This window comes from Lepisosteus platostomus, chromosome 20 (genome assembly GCF_059453375.1).
Source record: "Lepisosteus platostomus isolate fLepPlt1 chromosome 20, fLepPlt1.hap1, whole genome shotgun sequence".
Lineage (NCBI taxonomy): Eukaryota > Metazoa > Chordata > Actinopteri > Semionotiformes > Lepisosteidae > Lepisosteus > Lepisosteus platostomus.
In genome coordinates, this window is record NC_142630.1 from 14,279,719 (window position 1) to 14,296,516 (window position 16,798).

Sequence of the window (16,798 nt, forward strand, 5' to 3'; positions counted from 1 at the left end):
TAACACATCTGAAATATTTTTTTTAATATGTAGTATAGTATTTTTTCTTTTTTCTTGTTTTTGTACATAATCTGACGTGCAAAGGGAAATGGTAGAAAATAGAATCTGGTCTGTTTCAGTTTGTTTCTCAGTGTGAGGGAGGGTCAGTTCTTTGGTCTGAAGGTGCTCTCTGCGCAGAGTGTAGTTCAGGCTGCTCATTGCTGTGGCTGTCCGTATCCAGGCTGGGCCCGGACCTCTTCTCTGTGGCCGGTCTGCTGTCTGTCTCCTCGCTCTGTCCGTTACCTGAGTGATAAAGGAACAGGGACCTATTACGTTTTGTTTCATGGCAGGAATTTTGACAGAACCAACTTTTTAGCTTGATTTTTGCAGATGTAATGCTGAGCTGCTTATAGAAGAGGACATTAGATCTGGAATTTAACTAAACCTACTGTAGTTTCTTTTAAAAAAAATAAAACCTTTATTTATGACAAAGGGATACAATATAGCAATATAGAAAACTCCTGCAGCACATTGCACATATATTTCTGGTGACTTTATAGTCATCTGTATAGTTGGGTACTGTCTTCAGAGCACTGTGAAGTGGAGTGCATTTATAAAAAGGGTAGAGTAGTCCTGAATTAGCTAAACAGCCATGTTATTGAAGCCGATAACCTGGTTTCTATCGATAAACAGCTGGATGAGATCCTCAGATCAATTAGCTACTGACTGCCAAGCGGGTTAGGGGCCTGAATGACCTCTTGCTGATAAGCTTTCTTCTGTTCTTAAAGCCTGCATGGCACAGTGGGGTGCCCAGTACTCCAGATCACTTTAAAGCCTTTATGATCCCCCTGCTATGACTAAAAGTGTGTGGGGATCATGCTCTCCGGCTCAGGACTGCAGCATGGCGCCTGTGTCAGAGGTCTGCGCTCACCTCCCTCTCCGCCTGGCTGGTCCTCGCTGCAGGGAGGTAGCTCCATGCGGTTGGCTCTCTTCCATACCGGTGACCGCTGAAGCCTGGGCAGGGCGGCCTTCAGTTCTGCAGGGAAACCCAATGGCCTCAGTCTCCTACAGCACTACTGCATGGAACAAGCTCCAGCCTGATGCTGGACGTGTATTTACTGTATTAATCCCAGGCACCAGACGTTCAGTTAAATAATTAACCCTTTTTTCCCTGCGTGGTCTGTGTGGCACTTGTTTTCTGTACCTACAAAAGCGAAAAGAAAACAGCGCAGAGCAGGGTCTCTGGGCAGTTAAAGTGACATTTTGCAGCTCCGTGTGTGAGGAAGAGGTGGGGGTCGGCCTCACCCTCTGGGCCCAGGAGGGCTCCCTGCTCCCTGAGCTGCTCCTCGTGGACGGACACGGCGCGCCGGTGTGGCGACGGCTTCATCCGCGGCCGGGGCTTCGGCAGATTGTCTGCGAAGGCAGGGACAGGTAGCGCTGCGATCACCGAACTCGGCTAATCAGCTTCTGGCACAGGCAGCGGTGCGCAACAAAACGCACGCGCCGTCACCGCTGGGCAACGCCCAGAACGCAACGCGGTTTTAAACTGACCTGCATCTGAACGCCATAATAACAAAAAAACCTGGACATCAGAGTGACTGCCTGGAGTATGAATGTTGCACATACTCTTGGTTACTACAGTTTAAAAACACGACTGCTCGTCTTTTGTGTGGTAGCCTAGCTTTTTAGCCTAAAGCTCTCTTTTAAAAAAAAAAAAATTATGACACGACTGAAAACACTATGCGCCTAACAACTAATGCATTTATAGTAACCTAACGAGCTAAGTGACGATGAGGAATAACTGTGACAAAGATGCCATGCTGGGTCTAGAGGAGACGTACAGTAAGCAATAACACCAGGCCTGTTCTGGCTGTGGAAAGTCTGAAGAAGGACCTTCAGTGGAGGTAGAAAGGTCTGGTAACTGAGATAAGACTAGTTGGGCCTGTGCTGCTTCTCTGCCGTTGACAGCGGAGGCCTGTACCTTCGCTGAGGGCCTGTGCCGTCCGCTGGGGTCTGCCCTGCTGCTCGCCCAGGCTGGCGCCTCTGCGCGGGGAGGGGGTGGGGGCGTCTCTCGGGCAGCGGGGCAGCGGGGCGTCCCCTTCCGCGGGCGGCGCCTCAGGGGAGGGACTGTGCTGGCTGGAGGCTCCAGGCGAGGCCCGGGGCATCAGGAGCGGCTCGCCGGGGTCCGGGAGAGGGGGCCTCGCTGGGGGTCTGGGGGCGGCGGGGGCGGGCCTGTCGGGACACTCCGCCGCGGCAGCCGGTCGCGCGGGCCGTCTCATGTCTCCATGGGGGGGGGGGGAGGAAACAGGAAGAGGCGAGTGAGCGAGCTGGGACTGCTGGGACTCCGGCCCGCGCACGAAGAGCAGCGCTCTTGCCTTTACCTGAGGAGGTGGACATGGTGCGGGGCTTCAGGAAGGGGGGCGGTGGCTCGGGCTTGCTGTCCATGATGGTCCCTGGGGAGAGAAAACCGGAGCTGACCAGGCCTCGCGGCAGCACTGCCCGAGCAAGAGACCACAGCACAAAGAACGACTGCCAGCCTGCATCACGCTGTGGACGGCGATTCCAACAAATGCCTTAGAAAAAGTACTGGAGCTAGAAAGTTCTGTTTTTTTGTGTGGAATTGAAATAATAAGAATAATTGGGCAAGTCCAATCTTCTCTGCCATTAATAATTCAAATTAGTGGTAAATAGTTATAGTTTAGCATAGAGGGGTGCTAAAATCTAATACACATTGTTCACTCCTTGAGGGTCACAGTGCCTGTTTTATTTACATCAATTGGCCTCTATGACCACTGTTTCCAAACCAGTGACATTTCTAAGTTGTCTAATACCTGGTAGACTGCCTCTTCAAGAGTGAACTGCACTGGTCTAAGACACTTCGGCACAATAAGGATGAATATTCAACAGGAAGCATGTCAGACATCTGACTGCTCTGCATAACAGACTCCTTCGCACCTCTCCAGTGCATTCTGCGTCTCATCTAAATGAATTTCATTGCTAACTTACCTTCCGAGTCAGCCTTTCTTAATTCTCCCTCCTTATTCTGCAGAAGAAATGAAGAGATGTGATTGATTGATGTCTGCAATAACCTTTCCATCCCATTAACCATTGTAACCAGCACCTGTACCATGTCAAAGACTGTTATAGAATTCACTCGATGAGAGACATCAGGTGAAAACACAGGTCACAGCTGTGATGCAGTTTGGCCAGTAGGTGGCACTCTTCCCTTTGGACAACATCCAGATCAGTGCCTTTACTGTCATGACGGGGGGGGGATGAAGGTGACGGTTTCTGGCTTAAATAGCAATATACAGTCCAAACTGCATATATTAATATCCCAGATTACCTTTTGCACAAATATTGGGTGTAACCACAGTGACAGGTGACGAATCCCCAAAACAGATTGTAAGAATTCTGATTGATATACAGTACAGGTTCATACCTGGAGCATTGGACAAGCCCTACAACGTTGGGGTTAAGGTAATTGGTGATAGTGGAATTAGGACCAATTCTGGGACCTCCCAGTTCAATGATGTATCCAGAATCCTCCTACCGTAAAAATCCTTACAATATCGGAAAACAACTTCCATGCCAAGGCAGTCAGGACTAATGGCCTGCCCTGCAGTCTGAGCACTGACCCCACTCTAAACCGGCAGCCTCACCTGGCCTTTCTTCGACTCAGAGGGAAGCACCTTGGCGACACCAATGCGGTGCAGCATGGCGTGAACTCTGTGCTCAAAGGTGGACTGGCCTTCGGGAGGGCCTTTATCTGGAAAAGGTTTCTGCAACAAGAAAGTGGGACAGATTTATTGTGGTGCCGCGCCGAGAGTCCTGTCTGCTCCATTCGTTTTTGCTTGAGGTCGTCCAAGTCTGCGTCTTTTTCTTTGACACCTCGGATCAAATCCGGTCAAAAACGAACCTTTCACGGTGAACCTGAATTTGATGGAGGCAGCACTCGAATGATATCATTTTGGAAGGAAAAAAGGGACTATTCATGTGGAAGAAATTTGACTCCTGTTGCAGAACTTAATAACTGCACCAAGAATCCCCTTGGCCTTCAACTCAAATGCTACAGTGCAGAAAGGCTGCTATCAGGTGCATGCACACTGGGAGAGAGGAAGAGGACATGAGTGCTGGCAGCAAAACAAAAGACTTCCTCAGATGTCATTGGACTGCCTCCCTGGTGCGAATACCTGGCGCAAAGTATTTCTGCTAGACCTCAAGGAGCAAGTCATGAACTCTCATAGATCACAGTGTGTGACTGAATTCTAGTATGTGACCCAAGGTTAGACATGTACACAGAAAGAGATCCAATCTGAGAGGGTAAATCATAAATAGGCAAAATTAAGGTAATGAAGGTTATTGTTTTATTATTAAAGTTTCAACAATGAGCAGGTAGACCATGCAAATTAAACGAAGAGGCAGCACACAGCTGTCAGGTCCTCTGAAGTTCTTGTCCCCACTGTAATCTCAAGAAACAGCCATCTCGGAGGCAGAGGAGCTCTTTAAAGGGTGGCAGATATGAAGCGATAAGCACTGAACACAGCCTGGCCCAACCGCTGTACAATTTTACTCATTGGTGTATTTCTGCATTGCTAAAGTTCTCAAGCTATTAATCAAGTTCATTTAATACAGTGCTCTTAATGCCACAGGCTTGGAGTGTTTGACAGTGATAAATGCAAATGAATTGCAACCCAGATAGAGATCTTTCAGGCTTTTTTGCTTTTATAAAAAGTAGCGATTGCAAATTGGATTTTTGGATTTTTCTTGCCTTTCTTCTATAAAGACTTTTATCGTTATATAAGGCAGCTCATGATTAGAGGTATTCTTTCCAGGCCCCAGTTTTATGCTCAGGCCAGACAAATAAGACTGAGTATTGAGCATGAAGCAGGGGACAGGACAAGGTACAGTATTTGTAATGGGATCAGTGTCTCTGCCGTTATGCAGCCAGCTGTGGCACAACTGGTCAGCTCTGCAGATACAGACGGCAGCCCTGCTGTGGACAAACTCTGGTGGTCCCTTGAATTGCAACACACATGACAGCAGGGATCCTCTAATGCACTTCAGCCAACAGTGTCAAACAATGCAGAGGCAGATCGTTGTGCAATGTTTAATTACAAACAAAAGTGTTCTGGGGAAATAAAGAACAAACCATGCAAAACCACTCTAAAATCACTGTACTTCCTAGCTCAAGTTCAAAAACAGGACAACACAAAACCTCGGTATGCTCTGAATGTGTCCTGCGAGTCCAAGTTTTTCCTCTTGACAACCAAGATGACAACCATCTGTTACCTTCATCTTTCTTGTGAACTCTCTCTCCTCACTGAAAGTGCAGAACAATTCTAAGGTGCCGTCTTTTGGATGAGATGTAAAACAGATGTCCTGACTCTCTGTGGTCATTAAGAATCCCTGGGTGTTTCTCGAAAAAAAGTAGGAGTGTTACCCCGATGTCCTGGCCAAAATTCCCCCCTGGCCAAAAAATGATGGTAAAAATCATGGCCTCCTAATATTCCCCCCTCTCTGAACTGGCGACATCACTCTGCTCTCCTCCCTACTGAGAGCTGGTGTGTGGGGAGTGTAATGGCACACAATGGCTGCTGTCACATCATCCAGGTGGATGCTGCACACTGGTGGCGGTAGTGGGATTCCCCATTACCTGTAAGCCGCTTCGACTGGAGTGGCCAGAAAAGCGCTCTAAGAGTGTGAGGATGATTATGATGATCTGACCACAGAGAGCACGAAGGTCTCTGTACTGCAGTAACTCTCGTTGACGCGCTGGTTACCAGCGCACAGCAGGGCCGCGGCTGGCGGTATGTTACCTTCCCATGGCCGCCAGGCGCGGGCTCCTCCTGGTCCACCCCGGGCAGCAGGATGAGCGACTGGGACTTGCCCTCCCTCAGGGAACGGCGCGTCGGCTTCAGCCTCCTCTCCGCGTCGGGCGTGCGGCTCTTCTCCCGGTCGCCGTCGGGGCTCCTGCCCGTGTCCGGGTCCGCGGCGGGGGGCGGGACGGGGCCGGCTGGCGTGAGGGCGGGGGGAGCGAGGGGGGCTGGGGCGGGGTTCGCACCCGGTCCCGCGGCCGGGGCTGGCGCCGCCCCCCTGGGGGCGCCGTCCTCGGCCTTTTCCCTCTCGGCGCGGGCCGCCTCCCTCAGCGGCCGGATCAGGTCCGCGATCGTAGTCTTTTTGAGCCTCAGCACCCCTGCGGACGGGCTGCCCTCAGGCCCCCGCGCTGACCGGACCTTCTTGAAGGCAAAGAAATCGCCGAATTTCTTCTTGATGGTCTTGGAGCCGGAAGGGGGCGTGGAGCAGGAGGTCTCCGCGGGCTGCGCTTTCACCAGCGGCTGGCTTTTCCTGCGGAGGGATGGGAGACCGGCGTCAGAGAGGACAAGAGCCCACCCTGCCCTGGTGCGTTCGTCCGAGCCAGCCTGGACACGCTCCGCGTCTCTCTGCATGTCTGTCCCACTCACATCCTCCAGTATCGGCTCCCGAGATGGACACTTTGGTACGTCCGGCGGAAGCCAAGTTATATGCAACAAGGATACTGCCTGGTGACAAACCCTTCCCCTCACGTGAAATCTTTATCCGAGTGTGTGAAATTATAGGTGGGGACGAAAAGCAATGAAATGACAGCTCAGTTATTGTCAGGGTAAGAAAAAGCAAGAAAAAGTTCCAATTTTATTATGAGTGATTTACCAAATCCAGTGGTAGAATTTTTACATCCAGTCGTAGTGACCGATTTCAAAACTGAAATGAGCTGGGATGGTTGTATTATTAAAAAACTAAAAAAAAACTGTTTTGCATAACCTGAACTGATTTCTCTTAACTGCGCCTTCATAGAAAACATCCTAAATCTCAGGGAAGTCTATGCTAGCAGAACACTCCCATAACATGTGGTCTAAACTCCCTTAAAACGTGGTTACACAGTTTCTCCAGCTGTGTTTTCACACCTGAGGACATCTCTCGACAAGCTGAAAGTAAGCCGCTTTCATTTCTTGCCTCTCAGTGCTACAGTTCAAGAACGGCCAAACTGGTGCTGTGCTTTACGATATCAGGTCAGTTTCTCTTCTGCTTCCCGTTTGGCAATTTCTGTCGGATCTGTCCTTTAAATCCACACCGACGCTCGACGTCTGGGTGTGGCCTAAACGCAACCTTGCAGCGAAGGCTAAATGAACGTCATGTCCTTCGCTAAAGGTTTCGCAGTTATTTTATTCTTCCAGTGTTTGTTTCTTTTAACTGGACAGGCACACGAGAATGTCGCAGAGACTCGAAGCGATCTGGCAAAAATAACTCCGTGGAGAAACCAGCAGTGGGCAGATGCACGCGTGATCTTTACTCCTCCATTTCTGGAGGAAATCAGGAGAACAGCCAGGATGGACTGCGATTCCCAGCAGCTGATGGGAGGTGCTGTGCAGTAAACACCCAATCCAGGTAATCTGTACCCTGCAGAGATACTGCTTGCAGCCCTAACTGTATGTGTTCAGTCCCAGTACCCTGCAAAAAACTGCAATGGCAAGTCCATTATTGCAGCATTTGTCATATCCACAATACAGCGAACCACACTGAGCCCTAATTATGGGTGATTTTCCCAATACATTTTAGATTATTGAAATATTCAAGGTAAAACAAAATGAGGGTGAATAAAAACTGCAAAGGAGGGAGAACGCCTCTCTTTGCCTGGTGGTCTGATCCAGTCTAACAAGCTGCAGACACCTGTACAGGTTGTGATGAACACGCAGCACATAGCAGAACAGCAAATGTGCCGGATATTCTTCATGCCTGAACCCCACGTCACCCTGTGTCACGTCATTCTAAACCAGGAGGCCAGTGGCTCAAGCTGCTGTGCAAAGGGAGTCTTATTTCCCATCCCTGACGTTGCTGCGGAGGAGCATTGAGACTCTCGTGACGCTGTGCCGAGAACGAGGGGCGGAGGCAGCGAGCGCAACTCACGTGGGGTCATCTGGGATGATCTTCTTGGTGAAGAACTCCTCTACGCCCTCGTCCACCTTGCCCATGTCCTCGGTCGCCTCATGCTCCCCCTCGGCGGCCGGCACCTGTCCGACAGACACGACAGGCAGGGGTGAGCCCACGGAGGGGGTTGTCCCAGTCTACATCCGCCATCACCGAACGTCAGGATGCATGCGCTGCTGTTGTGCCCGTCTGCAAAGCAGGCTGCGCTCGACAGGCCAGGCCACGCGTCCCTCTGCTAGACGCCCAACCACGACCCCTGGGTTCTGCTCGGTACCCTGTGGCAGGGAGAGTGGCGGCACTTCTCCGGCTTCAGACTAGCTCCCCGCGATTGAGGCGTGTGCGACGGCCCAAGGCTCGAGCCTCAGAGTGAGAATTTCAGCAGCAGGCAGATCAAAAACTCCTGACTCCTGATTTGGCGGGTGAAAAATGAAAAAAACAACAACTGGGGATCACAAATTTTAAAGAATCACAGTGGTGACACGACAAATCTGACTTTTGCCGGTTGTGAATATATATCTGACAAATCTGTGCAAACAGAACAAACCAAAATTTTCATAGAATTTGTACTGTGGGGCCCGGCCCGGCCCTGATAATCCTGTCTGATCATCTGTTTGCCTGCGATATGTGAAAGAAGAGAGCTCATGCAGGCAAAATATCAAATTCCTTAAACCCTAGAGGCAGTACCACTGGACCTCATAGGCTGTTTCTGAGGTTAGGTCACATTGCCATAAACCAATTAGTGAAGACGTATCAGACAGAAAGGAAGAACAAAACCAGTATTCATGACCTCATGTGAAAATGTCCAGTGATACTCTCCAAAGGTGTTCTGTTTTTATATGACATGCTTGCTTGGACCTGTTTTCACAACAGCTAAAGGTTAACTCAAGATAAAGCCCCTCTATATCATCCAAATACACTATTTTTAGTCCTTAAACTTATGCCATTATAAACCAAGAGCCCTGCTTTTTGAATCCCTGATTTCTTGCATCTCTTAGGGATCCTGAATTAACTACTCATACATAATTCACTGTGGACTTGAGCTTTTTTGATCTTGGCCAGGGGGATATTGTTATTACAAGTCACGTATTCATAAGACACCAGCACAACGGGATTCAGAAAAATTATTTTCTAAATTCCATATGGTTCTGCACAGAACAGGAAACAGCCTTTAGATTTTCAACAACACTGAATTGGCAATGGCATCACTCAGGTTTTACAGAGAGAAACTAAGAGAGGATGTCTCATGACAGCTGTGAATAATGGTGGTGGATTCCCCGTTTTAATGGGAAGCCGCAGTTTTCTCAGATCAAGCTACAGTGTACTGCTGCACAGACTCTGGCCTTCAGGCAGTGCGGGTGCTGCATTAAGTAAGACTGCAAAACTATAGCAACCATATGTAAATCAAGAATGGAGCTGCATGAAATTGATGATAAATTATTTAGCTCCTCCGAGCCTATCGGAAGGCCCGGCTTCAAAACCTTCCATTCCACCACATTTTGAACGGAAACGTAACAACGCGCAAAATGGTCACTTCAAGACAGGAGGTTCATTCTGAACTACAGCTGAAGTGCTCGCTGAAGAGCTGGGACTCTGCGGCCAAATGTTTTCCTGGCTGCCAGATGGAATCCTGCCTAATCGCCACGGCCGTACAGAACGCAGCACAGCACAGCTCAGAGACGGGCACGCACCATTCTGATCTTAGCCTTCTCTTGTACTGCACGGGGATTTTTGCAGTTTCCTGACCTCATCGTTTTTGGAAGCGTTAAGGCATTTAAGGGTTGCCTTGCTTTTGACATTTATTCTGACTCTTGTCCCTTTCACTCTTGCTTTAGTGAAGTAAGGCGTTTCACAGAGAAGAAAGAGGTATTTTGCCTCCTGCCATGAACTGCCCTGCTGTGTTCTCTGTATACGCTCTTCAAATACCTGTGGATTCTATGTCAGACAATCTTCATTTGAAAAGGGCTGCTTGATAGGGGGATCTAGACAGGGCAGATTCCACTGCTAAGTGGGCGAGTGAGACACCTCACAGTCGCCGGCTTTCCTCTTGTGAGCAGTGACTAACGGACAGAGCAGTGATGCTCTGTCACGAGCTCTCCAGCTGGTAGAGAGCAGCAGCAGCTGCAGCCTTCCCTTCTCTTTGAGGCAATCTGCAAGTATTTCCAGAGCAGGCGGCCTTTTCTCCTGGGGGAGAGTTGTAGGCAGATCAATACTTTGCAACAGAAATTAAAATAAAACAAGACATGTTTTTGGATCCCTGGATTCCATCCATCTCGTTATCACTCTGCCATTCTCTCTGGCGGGGGCTCAGAGCTGGCCTGACCGTCACAGGTGTTGGTGGCAAAGACAGAAAAAGAAAAAGTTCATGGCTATGGCGTCTCATTGAAGTGTCCATTTGCACTCTGTTGTTGAAAGGAAACTCCTTTAGAAGGGGATGTTTACATTTTTCTCTTAATAGCCTTGTATATTTTCTTATATAAACAGATGTAAATCACAACAAAAACAACAACATGGGTTTTCACACCAAGACAGGACCTACATACCCAAAGCCCCACGTCGATACCATTGCCCACACAGAGACTCAACACAAAGCACTGCGATTAGACACAGACAGCAACAAGAGCGACACGACAGCAGTGAAACTCGCAAACAGGAATACCGAATCTCGGTAAACCAAGGCAGACCGCGACACGAAACAGTAGCCCACTCGCTGATTTAGACAAACAGCGCTGGACAACAAATCCAGCATGCGGACTCTCACACACGCACACACCTGCTACGCTCCCTTTCCAGAGGCTCTGTTATGGGGCTGGGTCTTCTCCCTGATTGATCATCATGATTAATATGCAACTCCCCTCTGCAGCAGCCAGCCGGTTGAGCTGCTTGACCCAGCTGCCGCCTGTTCCCCCTGCACACGCCGATACACGAGCCCGTGTGGACGTAAAGTACACAGCGCCGCCGATCCATGCAGAAAAACATGCACACATTCACTCGCACACAAGAGCAGCCCTGCTGCAGCAGAAAAAGGAGGATCTCCTGCTCGAATCCTCCTTCCTTCAGACTGCAGGTTGCAAGCAGGTGGTCTCCCATCCTGTTTCCCCGGAATCTTTCCGATTTCCGCTGTGTCCCATTACGTAAAGTCAGCTAAAATTAAATCTGAGCGCAGGAGAGGCAAGCACCAGGAAAACTGCAGGATCTCAGGTGAAACTGATAGTCCACCTCCATAAACAGGCATTCTTCCCAACCAGAACAGGACTGCAGTGTTTCCAAACCAGAGGACCCTTATCTCTAGGCAAGCAGACTGGCAAGAATTTTGTGCAATTTCAAACGCTCCAGGTCTCTATCAACACCAGTCAGACCACTCTCAGTTCCAGTCCAAGCACACAAGCACAGTGTAAATATATACAAGAAGCAAACCCTGACACACACACACACAGCCCCACAGTGATGCCTGGCTTATCCAACACGCAAAGATCTGAGCCTCCCCCTGCTTTCAAGAAGCCTGTTTCCTCGTCCGTCAACGAGAGAGAGAGAGACCGCATTTATGTGGAAACATTAATAATTAAGACGCCTGAAACAGCACAGGCAGTGGCAGTGACACAGTGACATCTGTAATCCTAGCAGTGCAATTTCCAATGTTAAAACACAACCCCGGCGACGAGGATGAAGGGAGAAAAATAAAGCAAGATGAGCAGGAGCCACAGCAGCAAACTGGGGAAATAAAAGCAAACAACAAAACGCTGTCATGTAGCCCCCCAGGCGTGCAACAGACACAGAAAAGGCCAGACCAGCCAAAGACAGTAATACAAGAACAGAGATTCCTGTAGGCAGAGACAGAAGCTCCGGATCTGCAGTGGCTGAAGAGCGACTGGAGCCCTTGTACAATCCTGCAGGATGCTCCGGTTCAGATCATCGTCGGCAGCCTCTCTCTCCCTCTCCCTCTCTCTCTCCATCACCATCCCCACTCCCAGCCCCTTCTCCCTTCCCCGATGCAGAAGGCAAGATTCAGCAGGCAGGTTGCTTACATGCAGCTTGCTGGGAGGCAGCTTGTTCTTGCGGTTGGGTCTGGGCCTAGCGCGGGTGTAGTGCTTCAGTCTCTGTCCTTCAATGGGCAGGTCCATAGGGGGCTGAGGAGATGCAGGCTCTGAGAGCGGAGGCAGATTGTTGCTAAGAGCAGCAGCATCCTCCGGGTAGGCGGGGCCGAGCTTCAGTGGCGCTCGGCTGATTGACGGCCCGTTCGGCCCGCCCCCCGCCTCCCCGTCCTCCTGCTGGGCCTCCGCTTCCACGTCGAGCAAACCTGGAGGGAGAGGGGGGGAGCAGGAGTGAGCAGGGGGGGGGGGGAGAACAGAGAGGGAGGAGGAGAAACACAGAGGAAAAGAAAAGGATGAAAGAGGAGTAGAAGAGTGCTGAGGTGGGTGGGAGGGCAGCAAAAAAAAAGGGGGGCGAGTGAAGAGAAAGGGAAGAGAAATAAAGGAGAGAAGAACAGACATGACCAGGTCCTGTGGGGCAGGCACCTGTGCAAACAGGGCCACTCCAGCCCAGGACATTGGCTTCCTATGCAGCAAGCCCTTGTGAAATCGGAGTGGAGTTACAGTCCTGGAGTGTTGCTCCGTCCTTCTTTGCAAGAGTGTGCAGAAAATGATCCCACAAAGCCAAATTCCTGGGGTTATCTAGTTCACGTTTGTTTATTACCTGGCGTTTCGGTCTATTTAGATCAAATGCAACAAATGACAGCAGATGTGCATCGCTTGAGTGCGGCAGCAGGGGAATTTCACCAGCGACACATCGCTAAGCCGACGGCGCAGCCTGGCGAGAGCACACAGCGGAGCAGGAGCAGACCTCATGGAGACAGGCGGACTGAGGCGAAGACAGGAGGCACGGGCAGACGAGGTTTGGAAGGAGAGCTGCTTAGGAGAGACGGGATGGATCTGGCTGCCGGTGGGCCCTCCTCCCACCTCCCCCCAGCCCCGTCCAGAGGCTCAGTGGAGTGTGAGTAACCTGGTCACGCTCCAGTTTCCCCAACCCCAGGTTTACGGGACAGCACAGCGCTGCTAATCTATTGTCAGGGGTAGTGTAATCCCCTCTCATCCTCAAGAGCCATATCACCGGCCACACCCCCCACCCCACCTCCCCCAACGGCCTTTGATCCCTTCGGCACTGACAGCCAGCAGGGAACTCTGGGAGGGGAATCCCAGAGCAGCAGGCAGGAAAGCCCTCTCGGGCAGGAAGAGACCGAGCTCAGAGTCCCGGGGCCTAAAACTGTGACTCACACCAGTATGCAAATGTACTCAAAATAAGGTAAGAAGCAGCTAGTGTTAACATACACACAAGAGCTTGCGGGAACCACACAGTGCTCCCCGTCACATCCAGACAATGATTTCATAACACACAACGAGTTTACATTCTTAACCTTTTAAAATGAAAGGAGATACGATTGTAAGAGAAACTGCAGAGGAATATTCAATGTGTTTTAACTACTCCTTCCTAAAAGGGCTTTAGGATGTAGGGATTGTCTGGCAATATGGTTTAAAAACAAAAACAAGGCCCTGGTGAGAAGGAAAAAGTGCTACCTACACTGTAGTGTTAATCACACTCACAATCTTTCCTTCAAGAAATCAAGAGAGGACCTCTCTCTGACCACAGACTGAATTTAGTTCTAAACTGATTGCCTGACCTAATTAACTCATCACTCTGACCCTTAAGCATGTGTTCACCCGTTACCTCTTACTCTGCTTCAGGACCAAGAATAAGACACTTACTCTTCACAGATGGTGCAGGTCGAATGCTCCGGGTGTGAATGGAGTTCCGCCAGATACCTGGAACATACTGACAGAAATAAAACAATGAGCCAGTGACGTAGTGACCATATTCTGTATTGCATGAGCTGCAGTTTTTTAGCAGTGAGCTTGAATTTTCACAAAACTCTCTCCTCCCTGCTCTGCGTTGTTTTGGGGCTCGCGTTTCAGCGGTAAAGCTGACTGGGTCCTGTCCGCAGAAGCAGCGAGCGTGACCTCTGCTGCCATCAACCGCCACAGCGCGTTGGCACGAAAATGCGTTTCGCAGCTCAGGTTTGTAGACGGTGGGACAGAGAGAATGAAGGAATGGGGAAAAAAGCAGAAATGAAGGGAGAGAAGGACCGTCCTCACCTCATCTGTTGGGAACTCCATCTCCACCACTCGGAGCTGCGGAATGTTGGTCTTGACGGAGTTTTTCTCGTTAGGCGCTGGAGGGGCCTGTGTGTGCTCTGAAACATGCTGGTCCTGAGGGAAGGAGCCAATCGCCGCTCAGTCTTCAGGTCTCAATTCATTACTGCTGATGTTCTAATTTATCCGGCCCACACTTCGATCCAATGGCAACTTATATTTGCACCCATTTATACTACTGGGTATTGCACTGGAGCAATTTGGGTCTCGCCAAAATGTGATCAATTCAGCATTCAGCACAAAGTCATGAACTTTGTGAAAGTGCTGTAAAGTCGCCATGTTGTCACAAACCACTGGTCTCGTCACGGGCAAGAGCAAGAGTTTGTACACAAAGCTGCCCTTCCTGCTCACTAGTCACTGTACTGACTAACGTAATGTGATGTACGAATGAATAAGTACGGGTTGTACAGTAGACATTTCACTACAGAAAGTTTCCATTGTGATCTGCAAGCGCAGTTAGCAAGTAAGATTTGTCAGCAAAACCGTCTCAAAGTCAAGAGCAATATTTCTATTGGATGAAGAGAGAGGTCTTCACAAGCGCCACGTTTACCATGCAATAAGCCTGCTTCACGTCACTGGAGGTTTTGTTGCCTCATTCTGATTCACAGAACATAGCGCTGCTCAGATGAGGACATTTACTCTATTTTGTGATGTAAATTGGAGGTTTTTACAAGTTACTGTGTACATCTGAGTTATATGGTGGTTTGCAAAGCACACATCAATGCCGATTCTCAATAACCCCGAAATATAAATACAGCCTTGAAACCCTCAGCCTTCCAGTTACAGTACAAGTTCAGAACCCTGACCACTGTCAGTGAATATGGTAGATGGGCACAGCAGTGGGCCAACAGCCAGCTTCTCTGGTGGCTTCAGCACTGAACCAGGCACTGGCACATTGTGTAGCATCCAACAGTTAAACAATGCTATTTTAGGTCTTACCAAAATGAATTCAGAGGAGTTCCTCCCTAATCCTTCACCAAGACACTGATCTGCATGGCTCATAGTTGCATCACACTAATCATTAACAACACAACTCCACTTGACCTGTGTCCACTGGGACCATGCACACATCGCTGGCATTTACCAAACACACCCCTGGCTATCACTGCCAGGTGCAGCTTTTGTTGTGCAATAAAAATGACTTTAATCCCAAAAAAGGCGAATTTGTGTTATTCCTAGGTTTCTTAAGGAGTGGCAACTTAATTTAATTTCTAGCAGACAGCGCTGTCAGGAAGAGCACTTGATAATACAGGCACTGCTGCAAATCCAAAACAGGACCAAAGCTATTTCATTTCCTCCTGTTTTTCCCACTAATAAGGACTATGACAGCAGTTCACAAACAATTGAGTTCTAGTGGTAATCTGCATTAACTCAGCATGTTAATATCCGTACATCTTATTTTGTCTCATGACTACCTATTTATACAGCTACCACTCTGTGTCTCCTTCTGTCTCACTAGAAATATTCCAATTAAATTGCTGTGTCTTCAGAATTAACTTCAGCTGCTGTTCTTAGTATAATAGCTGCCAAGCGCAGTGGTGAGTCGGCCCCCCGCCTCATGTCTGAGCCCCGAGTCTTCCGCAGCCAAGAGTGAATCAGCTCACAGCTCCACACGACTGCGCTCACCAGTTTCTGCTGAGACGTTGACAAGTCCTGTAAAATCTCGTCGATGATGCTCTCAGCCAGAGTGACGCTTATGGACAGTTTGAGCTCGCTGAAGAGACAGGGACATGAAAAGCGGGAACACAACACAGAAATAGAACGGGATGAAGTCAGTAGCCCTTCACCTGGGTTTCACAGAAAATAATACATTTCACACAAAAGAAATTGAAAAACCCCGAGAAGATCACATCATCACAAAGGAACAGAGATGTTAATTGAGTTTCAATTATTTCTAGTGATTAAGGCACAGCGGTCTTCTAACAACACAGCTTCAGTTAAATTGTTCTTAGGGGTTCACTGCCAGTCCTAAAGAGCCAATTTTCACTGATTCTGTTACCAGCTAAAACACAGCCTGAACACGAAAGTGAAAAAAAAAGACCCCCCAAGACTACGCCTATAACCAGATAAAACCCTATGGCCATCTTTCAAGGATATTAAAAAAGGAGGATGCAAATGCTTCTTTTCCTGCCAAAATGTAAATAAAAATTAGTAGCTCCTGAGAATGAGAATGAGCTACTCAAACACACATTTGCCTTCACATTTACAAGTGCCCTTGCTATCTGCTGTGATTTATGCTCCATTTGTCCTCAATTAGCACTTGATTTGTCACAAGAGTGGCATATGTCGACTTCTTCCTGCCTTCCTTCCTAGGGGACGGCTCTTTAATGACTAAACCCTTGGTTACAGTGTGGTTTAGAGATACAGAGCAGATGTGCGTGTGTCTGACCTGAGTTTGTTCCTGATGTGAGCTCCCGCCTGCTGCATCAGTGTCTCCTGCACAAAACTGGCTGCCTGCCTCGATTTCTTGGACACACAGCTGGCCAGCTGGTCCCGGACAGCAGTCCTCTGGATCATCCTGGGGCAGCTTCTCTGTGCAGCGCCCAGCATGCACTGGACCAGGTCCTGTGACACAGCAGGAAGAATGCCTGAGAATCCGACCAAAGCAGAGACCTTTGACTTCCAGCATATTTCTTGCAAACGCTGCTCATGAC

General features: G+C 49.2%; 1 protein-coding gene across 2 annotated transcripts in view; it reads right to left on the reverse strand.

Annotated features, from left to right (window-relative positions):
• Positions 1 to 16,798, reverse strand: part of carmil2 (capping protein regulator and myosin 1 linker 2) — a 50,331-nt gene continuing 33,533 nt past the window's right edge. For both annotated transcript variants that reach the window (XM_088614404.1, XM_088614405.1), the window contains 14 exons: positions 16,534 to 16,709; positions 15,771 to 15,858; positions 14,088 to 14,201; positions 13,701 to 13,767; positions 11,967 to 12,238; positions 7,924 to 8,027; positions 5,799 to 6,327; positions 3,642 to 3,761; positions 2,986 to 3,022; positions 2,361 to 2,432; positions 1,961 to 2,260; positions 1,285 to 1,392; positions 911 to 1,015; positions 1 to 282 (listed from right to left, as the gene is read on the reverse strand). In XM_088614404.1, coding sequence (XP_088470530.1) covers positions 128 to 282; positions 911 to 1,015; positions 1,285 to 1,392; positions 1,961 to 2,260; positions 2,361 to 2,432; positions 2,986 to 3,022; positions 3,642 to 3,761; positions 5,799 to 6,327; positions 7,924 to 8,027; positions 11,967 to 12,238; positions 13,701 to 13,767; positions 14,088 to 14,201; positions 15,771 to 15,858; positions 16,534 to 16,709 — 2,247 coding nt within the window. In that variant the 3' untranslated portion in view covers positions 1 to 127. The remainder of the gene's footprint in view (positions 283 to 910; positions 1,016 to 1,284; positions 1,393 to 1,960; positions 2,261 to 2,360; positions 2,433 to 2,985; positions 3,023 to 3,641; positions 3,762 to 5,798; positions 6,328 to 7,923; positions 8,028 to 11,966; positions 12,239 to 13,700; positions 13,768 to 14,087; positions 14,202 to 15,770; positions 15,859 to 16,533; positions 16,710 to 16,798) is intronic.